This window comes from Coloeus monedula, assembly GCF_965178545.1.
Source record: "Coloeus monedula genome assembly, chromosome: 34".
In the NCBI taxonomy this organism is placed as follows: Eukaryota; Metazoa; Chordata; class Aves; order Passeriformes; family Corvidae; genus Coloeus; species Coloeus monedula.
The window spans coordinates 257,884-276,356 of NC_138814.1; the positions used below are offsets into that span (position 1 = coordinate 257,884).

Genomic DNA, 18,473 nt, shown 5'->3' on the forward strand with positions numbered 1-18,473 from the left:
AAAAAAAAAGAAAAAAAAATCCCCAAAAATTTGGGGGAAAACCCCCCAAAACTTGGGGTCCCCAAATTCGGGAAAAAGCCCCAAAATATTTGGGTGGGGTCAGGGCACAAATTGGGGTTGCCGCCCCTCCCCCACTCCCAAAAAAGGTGGGGAAAAAACCCCAAAATTTGGGGGATTTGGGGGGTTTTTGGTGCCCCCGGGTGGCGAAAATCGGGAACTGCAGCGCCCCCAATTCCGGGGTTTTTTGGGGTTTTTTTGGGGGTTTCTCGGGGGGATTTTGGGGCGGATTTCGGGGGGGGGTTTTGGGGCGGTTTTTGGGGGTTTTTTGGGGTGTTTTGGGGGGATTTTGGGGCCCCCTAACGCATGCGGTAGTCGGTGGAGCAGGAGAGTTCGCAGAGCTGCCCCTTGAAGTCCAGGTCGATGGTGAAGTCCAGGTCGCGCTTTTAGGGGGAAAAAGCGGCATTTTGGGGCAGGCAGAAATTGCCAAAAAACCCCAGAAACCCCTCAGGGATTCGGGAACCCACCCAGGGATCCCCAACATTGGAAATCCTCCCCCAAAATCCTCCCAATTTACCCCGAAATTCCCTCGGAACGTCCTCAAAATGTTGGAATTTAAACCCGAACCCCCAAATCCCTCAAATCTACCCCAAAATCCCCCAAATCCCAGGGAGAACCCCCCCAAAATCTCCCCAAACTGAAAATCCTGCCCCAAAATCACCGAATTTCCCCCGAAATTCCTTCAAAATGTCCCCAAAATGCCCAAATTGACCCCAAATTCCCTAAAATGTCCCCAAATCTCCCTGAAACTTCCCCAAACCAACCCCAAATGTCCCCAAATGGTCCCCAAGGTGTCCCCCAAGCCCCGATTTTGGGTCTCAAAACCCCAATTTTGGGTCTCAAACCCCAGTTTTGGATCTCAAACCCCAATTTTGGGTCTCAAACCTCAATTTTGGGTCTCAACCCCAGATTTTGAGTCTCAAACTTCAGATTTTGGGTCTCAAACTCCTGATTTTGGGTCTCAAACCCCCGATTTTGGGTCTCAACCCCCCAATTTTGTGTCTCAAGCTCCAATTTTGAATTTCAAACCCCCAGTTTTGAATCTCAAACCCCAATTTTGGGTCTCAAACCCCCGATTTTGGGTCTCAAACTCCCGATTTTGGGTCTCAAACCCCGATTTTGGGTCTCAAGCCCCCAATTTTGGGTCTCAAACCCCCGATTTTGGGTCTCAAACCCCTGATTTTGGGTCTCAAACCCCCAATTTTGGGTCTCAAACCCCAATTTTGGTTCTCAAACCCCCAATTTTGGGTCTCAAACCCCCAATTTTGGGTCTCAAACCCCGATTTTGGGTCTCAAAACCCCAATTTCAGGTCTCAAACCCCTGATTTTGGGTCTCAAACCCCGATTTTGGGTCTCAAACCCCAATTTTGGGTCTCAAACCCTGATTTTGAGTCTCAAACCCCGATTTTGGGTCTCAAACCCCCAATTTTGGGTCTCAAATTCCCAATCTTGGGTGTCAAACCCCGATTTTGGGTCTCAAACCCCCGATTTTGGGTCTCAAATCCCCAGTTTTGTGTCTCAAACCCCCAATTTTGGGTCTCAAACTCCCGATTTTGGGTCTCAAATCCCCACTTTTCGTTCTCAAACCAGCAATTTTGGGTCTCAAATCCCCAATTTTGGGTCTCAACCTTCAGATTTTGGGTCTCAAACTCCTGATTTTGGTCTCAAACCCCCAATTTTGGGTCTCAAATCCCCAGTTTTGGGTCTCAAACCCCCAATTTTGGGTCTCAAGCCCCCAATTTTGGGTCTCAAACCCCCAATTTTGGGTCTCAAACCCCAATTTTGGTTCTCAAACCCCCAATTTTGGGTCTCAAACCCCCAATTTTGGGTCTCAAACCTTGATTTTGAGTCTCAAATCCACAGTTTTGGGTCTCAACCCCCCGATTTTGGTTCTCAAACCCCCAATTTTGGGTCTCAAATCCCCAATTTTGGGTCTCAAACTCCTGATTTTGGGTCTCAAATCCCCGATTTGGGTCTCAACCCCCAATTTTGGGTCTCAAACCCCCGATTTTGGGTCTCAAATCCCCACTTTTGGGTCTCAATTCCCCACTTTTGGGTCTCAACCCCCAATACTGGGTCTCAAACCCCAATTTTAGGTCTCAAATCCACAGTTTTGGGTCTCAACCCCCCGATTTTGGTTCTCAAACCCCGATTTCGGGTCTCTCCCATCATTTTTGAGCCTCGATTTTAAGCTGAAAGGGCCCCAAATCCCCCTCCAGCACCCTCCCCCCGGTGCCCAGCAGCCCGGGGTGCCCGGTTTGGGTGGCAAAGCCCCGATTTTGGGGCTGCTCACGTTGTTTTTGGCGTTGGGTTTCATGGTGATGGTGCCGAAGATCTCCTCGCCGCTCTTCACCGTCAGGTACTCCTCCATGTAGAACACGGTCTGCTTCCAGTGCGTGTACGGCGACTCGGGGCCTGCCACAACACCCTGACTGACCCACCTGGCAGCCTCGCCTTCTGCCCCAAGTTTTCCCATTTTTTAGCAATTTTTCCCCATTTTTTCCTGAATTTTTTTCCCATTTTTTAGCAATTTTTCCCCATTTTTCCCCATTTTTTCCCCATTTTTTAGCAATTTTTCCTGAAATTTTTCCCATTTTTTCCCCATTTTTTAGAAATTTTTCCCCATTTTTTCCCGAATTTTTTCCCATTTTTTCCCCATTTTTTAGCAATTTTTCCCCATTTTTCCCCGAATTTTTCCCGATTTTTTTCCCATTTTTTAGCAATTTTTCCCCATTTTTTAGCAATTTTTCCCATTTTTTTTCTATTTTTTAGCAATTTTTTCCAATTTTTTCCTGAATTTTTTCCTATTTTTTCCCCACTTATTAGCAATTTTTCCCCATTTTCCCCCCATTTTTTAGCAATTTTTCCCCATTTTTTTTCTATTTTTTAGCAATTTTTTCCCATTTTTTTTCCTACTTTTCCCCTACTTTTTAGCAATTTTTTCCCCATTTTTTAGCAATTTTTCCCCACTTTTCCCCAAATTTTTTCCTACTTTTTCCCCATTTTTTAGCAATTTTTTCCCATTTTTTCCCAAATTTTTTTAGCAATTTTTCCCCATTTTTTAGCAATTTTTTCCCATTTTTCCCCAAATTTTTTCCCATTTTTTCCCCATTTTTAGCAATTTTTTCCCGAATTTTTTCTTATTTTTTCCCCACTTATTAGCAATTTTTCCCCATTTTCCCCCCATTTTTAGCAATTTTTTCCCATTTTTTCCCGATTTTTTCCCCATTTTTTAGCAATTTTTCCCATTTTTTTCCTACTTTTTCCCCATTTTTAGCAATTTTTCCCCATTTTCCCCCCATTTTTTAGCAATTTTTCCCCATTTTTTCCCGAATTTTTTCCTATTTTTTCCCCATTTTTTAGCAATTTTTCCCCATTTTTTAGCAATTTTTCCCCATTTTTTTTCTATTTTTTAGCAATTTTTTCCCATTTTTTTCCTACTTTTCCCCCACTTTTTAGCAATTTTTCCCCATTTTTTCCCGAATTTTTTCCTATTTTTTAGCAATTTTTCCCCATTTTTTCCCGATTTTTTCCCATTTTTACCCCATTTTTTAGCAATTTTCCCCCATTTTTTCCCAAATTTTTTCCCATTTTTTCCCCACTTTTTAGCAATTTTTTCCCATTTTTCCCCAAATTTTTTCCTATTTTTTCCCCATTTTTAGCAATTTTTTCCCATTTTTTCCCAAATTTTTTTAGCAATTTTCCCCCATTTTTTAGCAATTTTTCCCCATTTTTTCCCAAATTTTTTCCCATTTTTTAGCAATTTTTCCCCATTTTTCCCCATTTTTTTCCCCATTTTTTTGCAATTTTTCCCCATTTTTTTTCTATTTTTTAGCAATTTTTTCCCATTTTTTTCCTACTTTTCCCCCACTTTTTAGCAATTTTTCCCCATTTTTTCCCGAATTTTTTCCTATTTTTTAGCAATTTTTCCCCATTTTTTCCCGATTTTTTTCCCATTTTTACCCCATTTTTTAGCAATTTTTCCCCATTTTTTCCCAAATTTTTCCCCATTTTTTCCCCACTTTTTAGCAATTTTTTCCCATTTTTCCCCAAATTTTTTCCTATTTTTTCCCCATTTTTAGCAATTTTTTCCCATTTTTTCCCAAATTTTTTTAGCAATTTTCCCCCTTTTTTAGCAATTTTTCCCCATTTTTCCCCATTTTTTAGCAATTTTTCCCGAATTTTTTCCCATTTTTTCCCCATTTTTTAGCAATTATTCCCCATTTTTTCCTGAATTTTTTCCTATTTTTTCCCCATTTTTTAGCAATTTTTTCCCCATTTTTAGCAATTTTTCCCCATTTTTTCCCGAATTTTTTCCTATTTTTTCCCCATTTTTTAGCAATTTTTTCCCCATTTTTAGCAATTTTTCCCCATTTTTCCCCATTTTTTAGCAATTTTTCCCGAATTTTTTCCCATTTTTTAGCAATTTTTCCCCATTTTTTCCCGATTTTTTTCCCATTTTTACCCCATTTTTTAGCAATTTTTCCCCATTTTTTCCCAAATTTTTTCCCATTTTTTCCCCATTTTTAGCAATTTTTTCCCATTTTTTCCCAAATTTTTTTAGCAATTTTCCCCCATGTTTTAGCAATTTTTTCCCATTTTTTCCCAAATTTTTTCCTATTTTTTCCCCATTTTTTAGCAATTTTTCCCGAATTTTTTCCCATTTTTTAGCAATTTTTTCCCATTTTTTCCCAAATTTTTTCTTATTTTTTCCCCATTTTTAGCAATTTTTTCCCATTTTTTCCTGAATTTTTTCCTATTTTTTCCCCATTTTTTAGCAATTTTCCCCCATTTTTTAGCAAATTTTCCCCATTTTTTTCTATTTTTTAGCAATTTTTCCCCATTTTTTCCCAAATTTTTTCCTATTTTTTAGCAATTTTTCCCCATTTTTTCCCGATTTTTTCCCATTTTTACCCCATTTTTTAGCAATTTTCCCCCATTTTTTCCCAAATTTTTTCCCATTTTTTCCCCACTTTTTAGCAATTTTTTCCCATTTTTCCCCAAATTTTTTCCTATTTTTTCCCCATTTTTAGCAATTTTTTCCCATTTTTTCCCAAATTTTTTTAGCAATTTTCCCCCATTTTTTAGCAATTTTTCCCCATTTTTTCCCAAATTTTTTCCCATTTTTTAGCAATTTTTCCCCATTTTTCCCCATTTTTTTCCCCATTTTTTTGCAATTTTTCCCCATTTTTTTTCTATTTTTTAGCAATTTTTTCCCATTTTTTTCCTACTTTTCCCCCACTTTTTAGCAATTTTTCCCCATTTTTTCCCGAATTTTTTCCTATTTTTTAGCAATTTTTCCCCATTTTTTCCCGATTTTTTTCCCATTTTTACCCCATTTTTTAGCAATTTTTCCCCATTTTTTCCCAAATTTTTCCCCATTTTTTCCCCACTTTTTAGCAATTTTTTCCCATTTTTCCCCAAATTTTTTCCTATTTTTTCCCCATTTTTAGCAATTTTTTCCCATTTTTTCCCAAATTTTTTTAGCAATTTTCCCCCTTTTTTAGCAATTTTTCCCCATTTTTCCCCATTTTTTAGCAATTTTTCCCGAATTTTTTCCCATTTTTTCCCCATTTTTTAGCAATTATTCCCCATTTTTTCCTGAAATTTTTCCCATTTTTTCCCCATTTTTAGCAATTTTTCCTGAATTTTTTCCCGAATTTTATCCTATTTTTTCCCCATTTTTTAGCAATTTTTTCCCCATTTTTAGCAATTTTTCCCCATTTTTTCCCCATTTTTTAGCAATTTTTCCCCATTTTTTCCTGAATTTTTTCCTATTTTTTCCCCATTTTTTAGCAATTTTTCCCCATTTTTTCCCCATTTTTTAGCAATTTTTTCCGAATTTTTTCCCATTTTTTCCCCATTTTTTAGCAATTTTTCCCCATTTTTCCCCGAATTTTTTCCCATTTTTTCCCCATTTTTAGCAATTTTTTCCCATTTTTTCCCAAATTTTTTATTTTTTCCCCATTTTTAGCATTTTTTCCCATTTTTTTCCTACTTTTTCCCCATTTTTAGCAATTTTTCCCCATTTTCCCCCCATTTTTTAGCAATGTTTCCCATTTTTTCCCGAATTTTTTCCTATTTTTTCCCCATTTTTTAGCAATTTTTTCCCCATTTTTAGCAATTTTTCCCCATTTTTTCCCCATTTTTTAGCAATTTTTCCTGAAATTTTTCCCATTTTTTCCCCATTTTTTAGAAATTTTTCCCCATTTTTTCCTGAATTTTTTCCTATTTTTTCCCCATTTTTTAGCAATTTTTTCCCCATTTTTAGCAATTTTTCCCCATTTTTCCCCGAATTTTTCCCGATTTTTTTCCCATTTTTTAGCAATTTTTTCCCATTTTTTCCTGAATTTTTTCCTATTTTTTCCCCATTTTTTAGCAATTTTTTCCCATTTTTTCCTGAATTTTTTCCTATTTTTTCCCCACTTATTAGCAATTTTTCCCCATTTTCCCCCCATTTTTTAGCAATTTTTTCCCATTTTTTCCCGAATTTTTTCCCATTTTTTCCCCATTTTTTTAGCAATTTTTCCCCATTTTTTAGCAATTTTTTCCCATTTTTTCCTGAATTTTTTCCTATTTTTTCCCCATTTTTTAGCAATTTTTCCCCATTTTTTCCCAAATTTTTCCCCATTTTTTAGCATTTTTTTCCCATTTTTTCCCAAATTTTTTCCCATTTTTTCCCCATTTTTTAGCATTTTTCCCCCATTTTCTTCCTATTTTTCCCCCTTTTTTTAGCAAATTTTCCCCCATTTTCTTCCTATTTTTCCCCATTTTCCCTCCATTTTTAGGTATTTTTCCCCTTTTTTTTCCTATTTTTTAGCTTTTTTTTTCCATTTTTCTCTATTTTTTCCTAATTTTTCAGCAGTTTTTTCCCATTTTCCCCCCATTTTTTTCCTATTTTTTTAGCTATTTTTTCCTCATTCTTTAGCTTTTTCCCCCCCATTTTTTTCCTATTTTCCAGCTATTTTTCCCATTTTTCTCCATTATTTAGCTATTTTTTTCCCATTTTTTCCCTATTTTTTAGCCATTTTTTTCCGATTTTCCCCCCATTTTTCAGCCATTTTTCCTCCCCACTTTTGGGCTGCTTTCTCCCATTTTTTTCAGCTATACCCCAAATACCCCAAAAACACGCTAAAACCACCCAAAACCTGCCCGTCAAAACAGCCTAAAATTACCCCAAAAATCCCCCCAAATCTGCCCCCAAATCACCTCAAAAATCCCCAAAATCACCCCAAATCTGCCTCCTGAACATCCCAAATCTGTTCCAAACCCACCCCAAATGTGCCCTAAAACCACCCAAATTCCACGGAGAGCCCCAAAACGCAGCAAAAAACGGCCAAAAAATTCCCCAGAATTCCTGAAACCCCCAAAATTGCCCAAAATGCTCAGATTTCACCCCAAATTCCCGGCGGAGCAGCCGGGGCGCGGGAACTCGATGCCAAAGTAGGATCTCAAACCCCACCCGAAACCGCCGAGAAAATCCCCAAAAATCCCAGAAAAATCCTCAAAAATCCCCCAAAAATCCCAGAAAAATTCCCAAAAATTCCCGAAATTGCCCAAAATCCTGGGAATTGGCCCCAAATTCCTGGCGGAGCAGCCGGGGCACGGAAACTCGATGCCGAAGTAGGATCTCAAACCCCACCCGAAACGGCCGAGAAAATCCCCAAAAAATCCCAGAAAAATCCTCAAAAATCCCCCAAAAATCCCAGAAAAATCCCCAAAAATTCCCGAAATTGCCCAAAATCCTGGGAATTGGCCCCAAATTCCTGGCAGAGCAGCCGGGGCACAGAAACTCGATGCCAAAGTAGGATCTCAAACCCCACCCGAAACCGCCGAGAAAATCCCCAAAAAATCCCCAAAAATCCCAGAAAAATCCTCAAAAATCCCCCAAAAATCCCAGAAAAATTCCCAAAATTGCCCAAAATCCTGGGAATTGGCCCCAAATTCCTGGCGGAGCAGCCGGGGCGTGGGAACTTGATGCCAAAGTAGGATCTCAAACCCCACCCGAAACGGCCGAGAAAATCCCCAAAAAATCCCCAAAAATCCCAGAAAAATCCTCAAAAATCCCCCAAAAATCCCAGAAAAATCCCCAAAAATTCCCAAAATTGCCCAAAATCCTGGGAATTGACCCCAAATTCCTGGCGGAGCAGCCGGGGTGCGGAAACTCGATGCCAAAGTAGGATCTCAAACCCCACCCGAAACCGCCGAGAAAATCCCCAAAAAATCCCCAAAAATCCCAGAAAAATCCTCAAAAATCCCCCAAAAATCCCAGAAAAATCCTCAAAAATCCCCCAAAAATCCCAGAAAAATTCCAAAAAATTCCCAAAATTGCCCAAAATCCTGGGAATTGGCCCCAAATTCCTGGCAGAGCAGCCGGGGTGCGGAAACTCGATGCCAAAGTAGGATCTCAAACCCCACCCGAAACAGCCGAGAAAATCCCCAAAAAATCCCCAAAAATCCCAGAAAAATCCTCAAAAATCCCCCAAAAATCCCAGAAAAATCCTCAAAAATCCCCCAAAAATCCCAGAAAAATCCTCAAAAATTCCTAAAATTGCCCAAAATCCTGGGAATTGGCCCCAAATTCCTGGCAGAGCAGCCGGGGCACGGAAACTCGATGCCGAAGTAGGATCTCAAACCCCACCCGAAACGGCCGAGAAAATCCCCAAAAAATCCTAAAAAAATCCCAAAAAAATCCTCAAAAATCCCCCAAAAATCCCCCAAAAATCCCCAAAAATTCCCGAAATTGCCCAAAATCCTGGGAATTGGCCCCAAATTCCTGGCAGAGCAGCCGGGGCGCGGGAACTCGATGCCAAAGTAGGATCTCAAACCCCACCCGAAACGGCCGAGAAAATCCCCAAAAAATCCCCAAAAATCCCAGAAAAATCCTCAAAAATCCCCCAAAAATCCCAGAAAAATCCTCAAAAATCCCCCAAAAATCCCAGAAAAATTCCAAAAAATTCCCAAAATTGCCCAAAATCCTGGGAATTGGCCCCAAATTCCTGGCAGAGCAGCCGGGGCGCGGGAACTCGATGCCAAAGTAGGATCTCAAACCCCACCCGAAACGGCCGAGAAAATCCCCAAAAAATCCCCAAAAATCCCAGAAAAATCCTCAAAAATCCCCCAAAAATCCCAGAAAAATCCTCAAAAATCCCCCAAAAATCCCAGAAAAATTCCAAAAAATTCCCAAAATTGCCCAAAATCCTGGGAATTGGCCCCAAATTCCTGGCAGAGCAGCCGGGGCGCAGGAACTCGATGCTGAAGTAGGATTTCAAACCCCACCCGAAACAGCCGAGAAAATCCCCAAAAAATCCCCAAAAAATCCCAGAAAAATCCTCAAAAATCCCCCCAAAATCCCAGAAAAATCCCCAAAAATTCCCGAAATTGCCCAAAATCCTGGGAATTGGCCCCAAATTCCTGGCAGAGCAGCCGGGGCACGGAAACTCGATGCCAAAGTAGGATCTCAAACCCCACCCGAAACCGCCGAGAAAATCCCCAAAAAATCCCCAAAAATCCCAGAAAAATCCTCAAAAATCCCCCAAAAATCCCCAAAAAATCCTCAAAAATCCCCAAAAATCCCAGAAAAATCCCCAAAAAATCTCAGAAAAATTCCCAAAAATTCCCGAAATTGCCCAAAATCCTGGGAATTGGCCCCAAATTCCTGGCAGAGCAGCCGGGGCACGGAAACTTGATGCCGAAGCAGGATCTCAAACCCCACCCGAAACAGCCGAGAAAATCCCCAAAAAATCCCCAAAAATCCCAGAAAAATCCTCAAAAATCCCCCAAAAATCCCAGAAAAATCCCCAAAAATTCCCAAAATTGCCCAAAATCCTGGGAATTGGCCCCAAATTCCTGGCGGAGCAGCCGGGGCACGGAAACTCGATGCCAAAGTAGGATCTCAAACCCCACCCGAAACGGCCGAGAAAATCCCCAAAAAATCCCCAAAAATCCCAGAAAAATCCTCAAAAATCCCCCCAAAATCCCAGAAAAATCCCCAAAAATTCCCAAAATTGCCCAAAATCCTGGGAATTGACCCCAAATTCCTGGCAGAGCAGCCGGGGCGCGGAAACTCGATGCCGAAGTAGGATCTCAAACCCCACCCGAAACGGCCGAGAAAATCCCCAAAAATCCCAGAAAAATCCTCAAAAATCCCCCAAAAATCCCAGAAAAATTCCCAAAAATTCCCAAAATTGCCCAAAATCCTGGGAATTGGCCCCAAATTCCTGGCAGAGCAGCCGGGGCGTGGGAACTCGATGCCAAAGTAGGATCTCAAACCCCACCCGAAACAGCCGAGAAAATCCCCAAAAAATCCCCAAAAATCCCAGAAAAATCCTCAAAAATCCCCCAAAAATCCCAGAAAAATTCCCAAAAATTCCCAAAATTGCCCAAAATCCTGGGAATTGACCCCAAATTCCTGGCAGAGCAGCCGGGGCACGGAAACTCGATGCTGAAGTAGGATTTCAAACCCCACCCGAAACGGCCGAGAAAATCCCCAAAAAATCCTAAAAAAATCCCAAAAAAAGCCCAAAAAAATCCCCCAAACCACTGGAACCGCCCGGAATTGCCCGAAATCGCCGGATTTTGCCCCAAATTACTGGTGGAGAAGCCGGTGCGCTTGTGGCAGCGCGTGAACTCGATGTTGAAGTAGGCGACCAGGGCGTGCACGTAATCGTTGCGCTTCACCTGCAGGCAGAAGGGCGCCGTGAACGTCAGCTCCTCCACCTTCACCGTGTAGATGTCGACTTCCTGGGGTGAAAAAGGGCAGAAACGGGAAAAAACGGTGAGAAATGGGCAAAAAACGGGGAAAAACGGTGAAAAAACGGGGAAAAACGGTGAAAAAACGGCGAAAAACGGGGAAAAAACGGGTCAGGAATAGCCCAAAATGAGGGGAAACCAGCCCCAAATTGACCTAAAATCAACCCAAAATCCACCCCGAGCCCGGCTCCTCCCCCTGCAGCGTGGAGGTGGCGGCTTTCTGGGGTGAAAAACGGCAGAAATGGGAAAAAACGGGTCAGGAATAGTGAAAAATGGGAAAAAAGGGGAAAAAAGGGTGAAAAATGGTGAAAAAATGGGGAAAAAGGGGTCAGGAATAGCCCAAAATGAGGGGAAACCAGCCCCAAATCGACCTAAAATCAACCCAAAATCCACCCCGAGCCCAGCTCCTCCCCCTGCAGCGTGGAGGTGGCGGCTTTCTGGGGTGAAAAACGGCAGAAATGGGAAAAAACGGGTCAGGAATAGTGAAAAATGGGAAAAAAGGGTGAAAAATGGGTGAAAAAAGGTGAAAAAATGGGGAAAAAGGGGTCAGGAATAGCCCAAAAAGAGGGGAAATCAACCCAAAATCCACCCCAAGCGTGGCTCCTCCCCCTGCAGCGTGGAGGTGGCGACTTTCTGGGGTGAAAAAGGGCAGAAATGGGAAAAAACGGTGAGAAATGGGCAAAAAACGGGGAAAAACGGTGAAAAAACGGCGAAAAACGGGTCAGGAATAGCCTAAAATGAGGGGAAACCAGCCCCAAATTGACCTAAAATCAACCCAAAATCCACCCCGAGCCCAGCTCCTCCCCCTGCAGCGTGGAGGTGGCGACTTTCTGGGGTGAAAAACGGCAGAAATGGGAAAAAATGGGTCAGGAATAGTGAAAAATGGGAAAAAAGGGTGAAAAATGGGTGAAAAAAGGTGAAAAAATGGGGAAAAAGGGGTCAGGAATAGCCCAAAAAGAGGGGAAATCAACCCAAAATCCACCCCAAGCGTGGCTCCTCCCCCTGCAGCGTGGAGGTGGCGACTTTCTGGGGTGAAAAAGGGCAGAAATGGGAAAAAACGGTGAGAAATGGGCAAAAAACGGGGAAAAACGGTGAAAAAACGGCGAAAAACGGGGAAAAAACGGCGAAAAACGGGGAAAAAACGGGTCAGGAATAGCCCAAAATGAGGGGAAGCCAGCCCCAAATTGACCTAAAATCAACCCAAAATCCACCCCGAGCCCGGCTCCTCCCCCTGCAGCGTGGACGTGGCGACTTTCTGGGGCGAAAAAGGGCAGAAATGGGAAAAAACGGTGAGAAATGGACAAAAAACGGGGAAAACCGGTGAAAAAACGGGGAAAAACGGGGAAAAACGGGGAAAAAACGGGTCAGGAATAGCCCAAAATGAGGGGAAACCAGCCCCAAATCGACCTAAAATCAACCCAAAATCCACCCCGAGCCCGGCTCCTCCCCCTGCAGCGTGGAGGTGGCGACTTTCTGGGGTGAAAAACGGCAGAAATGGGAAAAAATGGGTCAGGAATAGTGAAAAATGGGAAAAAAGGGTGAAAAATGGTGAAAAAATGGGGAAAAAGGGGTCAGGAATAGCCCAAAAAGAGGGGAAATCAACCCAAAATCCACCCCGAGCCCGGCTCCTCCCCCTGCAGCGTGGAGGTGGCGACTTTCTGGGGTGAAAAAGGGCAGAAATGGGAAAAAACGGTGAGAAATGGGCAAAAAACGGGGAAAAACGGTGAAAAAACGGCGAAAAACGGGTCAGGAATAGCCCAAAATGAGGGGAAACCAGCCCCAAATTGACCTAAAATCAACCCAAAATCCACCCCGAGGCCGGCTCCTCCCCCTGCAGCGTGGAGGTGGTGACTTTCTGGGGCGAAAAACGGCAGAAATGGGAAAAAACGGGTAAGGAATAGTGAAAAATGGGAAAAAAGGGTGAAAAATGGTGAAAAAATGGGGAAAAAGGGGTCAGGAATAGCCCAAAAAGAGGGGAAATCAACCCAAAATCCACCCCGAGCCCGGCTCCTCCCCCTGCAGCGTGGAGGTGGCGACTTTCTGGGGTGAAAAAGGGCAGAAATGGGAAAAAACGGTGAGAAATGGGCAAAAAACGGGGAAAAAATGGTGAAAAAAAGGCGAAAAACGGGTCAGGAATAGCCCAAAAAGAGGGGAAACCAGCCCCAAATCGACCTAAAATCAACCCAAAATCCACCCCGAGCCCGGCTCCTCCCCCTGCAGCGTGGAGGTGGCGACTTTCTGGGGTGAAAAACGGCAGAAATGGGAAAAAATGGGTCAGGAATAGTGAAAAATGGGAAAAAAGGGTGAAAAATGGGTGAAAAAAGGTGAAAAAATGGGGAAAAAGGGGTCAGGAATAGCCCAAAAAGAGGGGAAATCAACCCAAAATCCACCCCAAGCGTGGCTCCTCCCCCTGCAGCGTGGAGGTGGCGATTTTCTGGGGTGAAAAAGGGCAGAAATGGGAAAAAACGGTGAGAAATGGGCAAAAAACGGGGAAAACCGGTGAAAAAACGGCGAAAAACGGGTCAGGAATAGCCCAAAATGAGGGGAAACCAGCCCCAAATCGACCTAAAATCAACCCAAAATCCACCCCGAGCCCGGCTCCTCCCCCTGCAGCGTGGAGGTGGCGACTTTCTGGGGCGAAAAAGGGCAGAAATGGGAAAAAACGGGTCAGGAATAGTGAAAAATGGGAAAAAAGGGGAAAAAAGGGTGAAAAATGGTGAAAAAATGGGGAAAAAGGGGTCAGGAATAGCCCAAAATGAGGGGAAACCAGCCCCAAATTGACCTAAAATCAACCCAAAATCCACCCCGAGCCCAGCTCCTCCCCCTGCAGCGTGGAGGTGGCGACTTTCTGGGGTGAAAAACGGCAGAAATGGGAAAAAATGGGTCAGGAATAGTGAAAAATGGGAAAAAAGGGGAAAAAAGGGTGAAAAATGGTGAAAAAATGGGGAAAAAGGGGTCAGGAATAGCCCAAAATGAGGGGAAACCAGCCCCAAATTGACCTAAAATCAACCCAAAATCCACCCCGAGCCCGGCTCCTCCCCCTGCAGTGTGGAGGTGGCGACTTTCTGGGGCGAAAAATGGAAGAATTGGGAAAAAATGGGTCAGGAATAGTGAAAAATGGGAAAAAAGGGGAAAAAAGGGTGAAAAATGGTGAAAAAATGGGGAAAAAGGGGTCAGGAATAGCCCAAAAAGAGGGGAAATCAACCCAAAATCCACCCCGAGCCCGGCTCCTCCCCCTGCAGTGTGGAGGTGGCGACTTTCTGGGGTGAAAAAGGGCAGAAATGGGAAAAAACGGTGAGAAATGGGCAAAAAATGGGGGAAAAATGGTGAAAAAAAGGCGAAAAACGGGTCAGGAATAGCCCAAAAAGAGGGGAAACCAACCCCAAATTGACCTAAAATCAACCCAAAATCCACCCTGAGCCCAGCTCCTCCCCCTGCAGCGTGGAGGTGGCGACTTTCTGGGGGGAAAAATGGAAGAATTGGGAAAAAACGGGTCAGGAATAGCGAAAAATGGGGAAAATAGGGAAAAAGGGCAAAAACCGGGGAAAAAACGGGGAAAAAATGGTGAAAAAAGGGAGAAAAACAGGTCAGGAATAGCCCAAAAAGAGGGGAAATCAACCCAAAATCCACCCCGAGCCCGGCTCCTCCCCCTGCAGCGTGGAGGTGTCGACTTTCTGGGGCGAAAAAGGGCAGAAACGGGAAAAAACGGGTCAGGAATAGTGAAAAATGGGAAAAAAGGGGAAAAAAGGGTGAAAAATGGTGAAAAAATGGGGAAAAAGGGGTCAGGAATAGCCCAAAATGAGGGGAAATCAACCCAAAATCCACCCCGAGCCCGGCTCCTCCCCCTGCAGTGTGGAGGTGGCGACTTTCTGGGGAGAAAAATGGCAGAAACGGGAAAAAACGGGTCAGGAATAGCCCAAATCTGGGGAAAATGGGTCAGAAATGTTCCAAAAATGGGAAAAAACGAGGAAAAAAAAGGAAAAATTGGTCACAAATGTCCCAAAAATGGGAAAAAAAGGGGGAAAAAAGGGAAAATTGGCCACAACCGCCCCCAAACCACCCCAAAACCGGGGAGAAAAGGTCGGAGCCAGCCCAGAGGAGCCCCCCCAGCCCCGGCATTCCCGGGATCCACTCCTGGATCCATTCCCGGGATCCATTCCCGGATCCATTCCCGGGATCCATTCCCAGGATCCACTCCCAGGATCCATTCTGGGATCCATTCCCGGGATCCCTTCCCGGATCCATTCCCGGGATCCCTTCCCGGATCCATTCTGGGATCCATTCCCAGGAACCATTCCCGGATCCATTTCCAGGATTCCTTCCCAGGATCCCTTCCCGGATCCATTCCTGGATCCCTTCCCACCATTCCCGGATCCATTCCCAGCTCCATTCCCAGGATCCATTCCCAGGATTCCCAGGATCCATTCCAGGCTCCATTCCCAGGATCCATTCCCAGGATTCCCAAGATTCCCAGGATTCCCAAGATTCCCGGCTCCATTCCCAGGATTCCCAGGATTCCCAGGCTCCATTCCCAGGATCCCTTCCCAGGATTCCCAGGATTCCCGGCTCCATTCCCAGGATTCCCAGGCTCCCTTCCCAGGATTCCCAGGCTCCATTCCCAAGATTCCCAGGATTCCCAGGCTCCATTCCTGGATCCCTTCCCAGGATTCCATTCCCAGGATCCATTCCTGGATCCACTCCCAGATCCATTCCCAGGATCCATTCCTGGATCCCTTCCCACCATTCCCGGATCCATTCCCAGGATCCATTCCCGGATCCATTCCTGGATCCATTCCCAGGATCCATTCCCAGAATCCCTTCCCAAGATTCCCGGGCTCCATTCCCAGGATTCCCAGGATTCCCAGGATCCCTTCCCAGGATTCCCAGGATTCCTGGCTCCGTTCCCAGGATTCCCAAGATTCCCAGGATTCCTGGGCTCCATTCCCAGGATTCCCAGGCTCCATTCCCGGGCTCCATTCCCAGGATCCATTCCCAGGCTCCATTCCCAGAATCCATTCCCAGGATCCCTTCCCAGGATTCCTGGCTCCCTTCCCAGGATTCCCAAGATTCCCAGGATTCCCAGGGTCCATTCCCAGGATTCCCGGGCTCCATTCCCAGGATTCCCGGGCTCCATTCCCAGGCTCCATTCCCAGGATTCCCAGGATTCCCAGGCTCCATTCCCGGGCTCCATTCCCAGGATTCCCAGGATCCATTCCCGGCTCCACTCCCAGGATTCCCGGGCTCCACTCCCAGGATTCCCGGCTCCATTCCCAGGATCCATTCCCAGGATCCCTTCCCAGGATTCCCGGCTCCATTCCCAGGATTCCCAAGATTCCCAGGCTCCATTCCCAGGATTCCCGGCTCCATTCCCAGGATTCCCAGGCTCCATTCCCGGCTCCATTCCCAAGATTCCCAGGATTCCCAGGCTCCATTCCCGGCTCCATTCCCAGGATTCCCCGGCTCCATTCCCAGGACTCCCCGGCTCCATTCCCAAGATTCCCAGGATCCATTCCCGGCTCCATTCCCAGGATTCCCAGGATCCATTCCCAGGATTCCCAGGCTCCATTCCCAGGATTCCCAAGATTCCCGGCTCCCTTCCCAGGATTCCCAGGACTCCCGGGCTCCATTCCCAGGATCCATTCCCAGGCTCCCTTCCCAGGATTCCCAGGATTCCCAGGACTCCCAGGCTCCATTCCCAGGACTCCCAGGCTCCATTCCCAGGCTCCATTCCCAGGATTCCCAAGATTCCCAGGATTCCCAGGATCCATTCCCAGGATTCCCAGGCTCCATTCCCAGGCTCCATTCCCAGGATTCCCAGGCTCCATTCCCGGGCTCCCTTCCCAGGATTCCCAAGATTCCCAGGATTCCCGGCTCCATTCCCAGGCTCCATTCCCAGGACTCCCCGGCTCCATTCCCAGGATTCCCAGGATCCATTCCCAGGATTCCCAGGCTCCATTCCCAGGATTCCCAAGATTCCCGGCTCCCTTCCCAGGATTCCCAGGACTCCCGGGCTCCATTCCCAGGATTCCCAGGCTCCATTCCCGGGCTCCCTTCCCAGGATTCCCAAGATTCCCAGGATTCCCGGCTCCATTCCCGGCTCCATTCCCAGGATTCCCAGGCTCCATTCCCAGGATTCCCAGGATCCCTTCCCAAGATTCCCAGGATTCCCAGGATCCATTCCCAGCTCCCTTCCCAGGATTCCCAGGCTCCATTCCCAGGATTCCCAGGATCCCTTCCCAAGATTCCCAGGATTCCCAGGCTCCATTCCCAAGATTCCCAGGATCCCTTCCCAGGATTCCCAGGCTCCATTCCCAAGATTCCCAGGATTCCCAGGCTCCATTCCCAGGATTCCCAGGACTCCCGGGCTCCATTCCCAGGATTCCCGGCTCCATTCCCAGGATTCCCCGGCTCCATTCCCAGGCTCCATTCCCAGGATTCCCAGGCTCCATTCCCAGGATTCCCAGGCTCCATTCCCAGGATTCCCAGGATCCCTTCCCAGGATTCTCGGCTCCATTCCCAGGATTCCCAGGATTCCCAGGATCCATTCCCGGCTCCCTTCCCAGGATTCCCAGGCTCCATTCCCAAGATTCCCAGGATTCCCGGCTCCATTCCCAGGATTCCCAGGCTCCATTCCCAGGATCCATTCCCAGGATTCCCAGGATTCCCAGGCTCCATTCCCAGGACTCCCTGGCTCCCTTCCCAGGATTCCCAAGATTCCCAGGACTCCCAGGCTCCATTCCCAGGATCCATTCCCAGAATCCATTCCCAGGACTCCCCGGCTCCATTCCCAAGATTCCCAGGATTCCCAGGCTCCATTCCCAGGATTCCCAGGATCCATTCCCAGGATTCCCAAGATTCCCAGGATTCCCGGCTCCATTCCCAGGATTCCCAGGCTCCATTCCCAGAATTCCCAGGATTCCCCGGCTCCCTCCGGGCACCTTGATGAGGCAGGCGTTGGTCACCAGCTGCTTGGGGTCCACCACGTCCACCAGGGGCTCCTTGATGGCCACGTCCTTGATGCAGGACATGTCGAAGCCGTAGACGTTCTCCCACCCTGCAGGGAAGCGTCGGGAATTCCAGGAAAAACGCCCCTCCCCTCCCCCCCAGGAAATTCGGGATCTTTCCCAAAAAAATCCGGGGGCTCCGCACCCCCCCCCCCAAAAAAATCCCATTTTTTTTCCTCCCCCGCTTGGGTTTCCTTCTCTGAGGTTTTCATCCCGACTTTGGAGGTCCCGGGAGAGCCCTGAAATTTTTGGGAATTCCCACCTGGATCCTCGCAAAAAGTTTGGGATCTTCCCGAAAAAATTCCCAGGCTCCACGCCCCAAAAATTCCCGGTTTTTCCCTTCCTTCTCTGGGGTTTTTAGCCCGATTTTGGAGGTTCTGGGAGTGCCCAAATCCCTCCCAAAATCCAAGGAAAATGCCCAAAAAAATTTCAGAAAACCCCCCTGGACCCTCCCTCAAAATTTGGGATCCCTCAGACCCCATCCCAAAAAAAAAAATTGGGGATTCCCCCCGAAAATTCCCGTTTTTTTCTGTCCTCGGATTCCTTCCTCCAATGTTTTTATCCCAATTTTGGAACTCCTGGGAGGCCCCAAATCCCTCCAAAAAAAATTCCCAAAAAATTTCAGGAACCCCCCCAGACCCCTCCCCAAATTTTGGGAGG

At 45.8% G+C, this 18,473-nt stretch overlaps 1 protein-coding gene across 4 annotated transcripts in view; it reads right to left on the reverse strand.

Moving 5' to 3' along the window:
- Positions 1-300: 300 nt before the first annotated feature.
- The window catches only part of PRMT1 (protein arginine methyltransferase 1), a gene marked incomplete at its 5' end in the record, with an annotated part of 33,030 nt that continues 14,857 nt past the window's right edge, over positions 301-18,473 (reverse strand). For all 4 annotated transcript variants that reach the window (XM_082299819.1, XM_082299818.1, XM_082299817.1 and 1 more), the window contains 4 exons: positions 301-440; positions 2,351-2,472; positions 10,650-10,800; positions 17,748-17,863. In XM_082299819.1, coding sequence (XP_082155945.1) covers positions 357-440; positions 2,351-2,472; positions 10,650-10,800; positions 17,748-17,863 — 473 coding nt within the window. In that variant the 3' untranslated portion in view covers positions 301-356. The remainder of the gene's footprint in view (positions 441-2,350; positions 2,473-10,649; positions 10,801-17,747; positions 17,864-18,473) is intronic.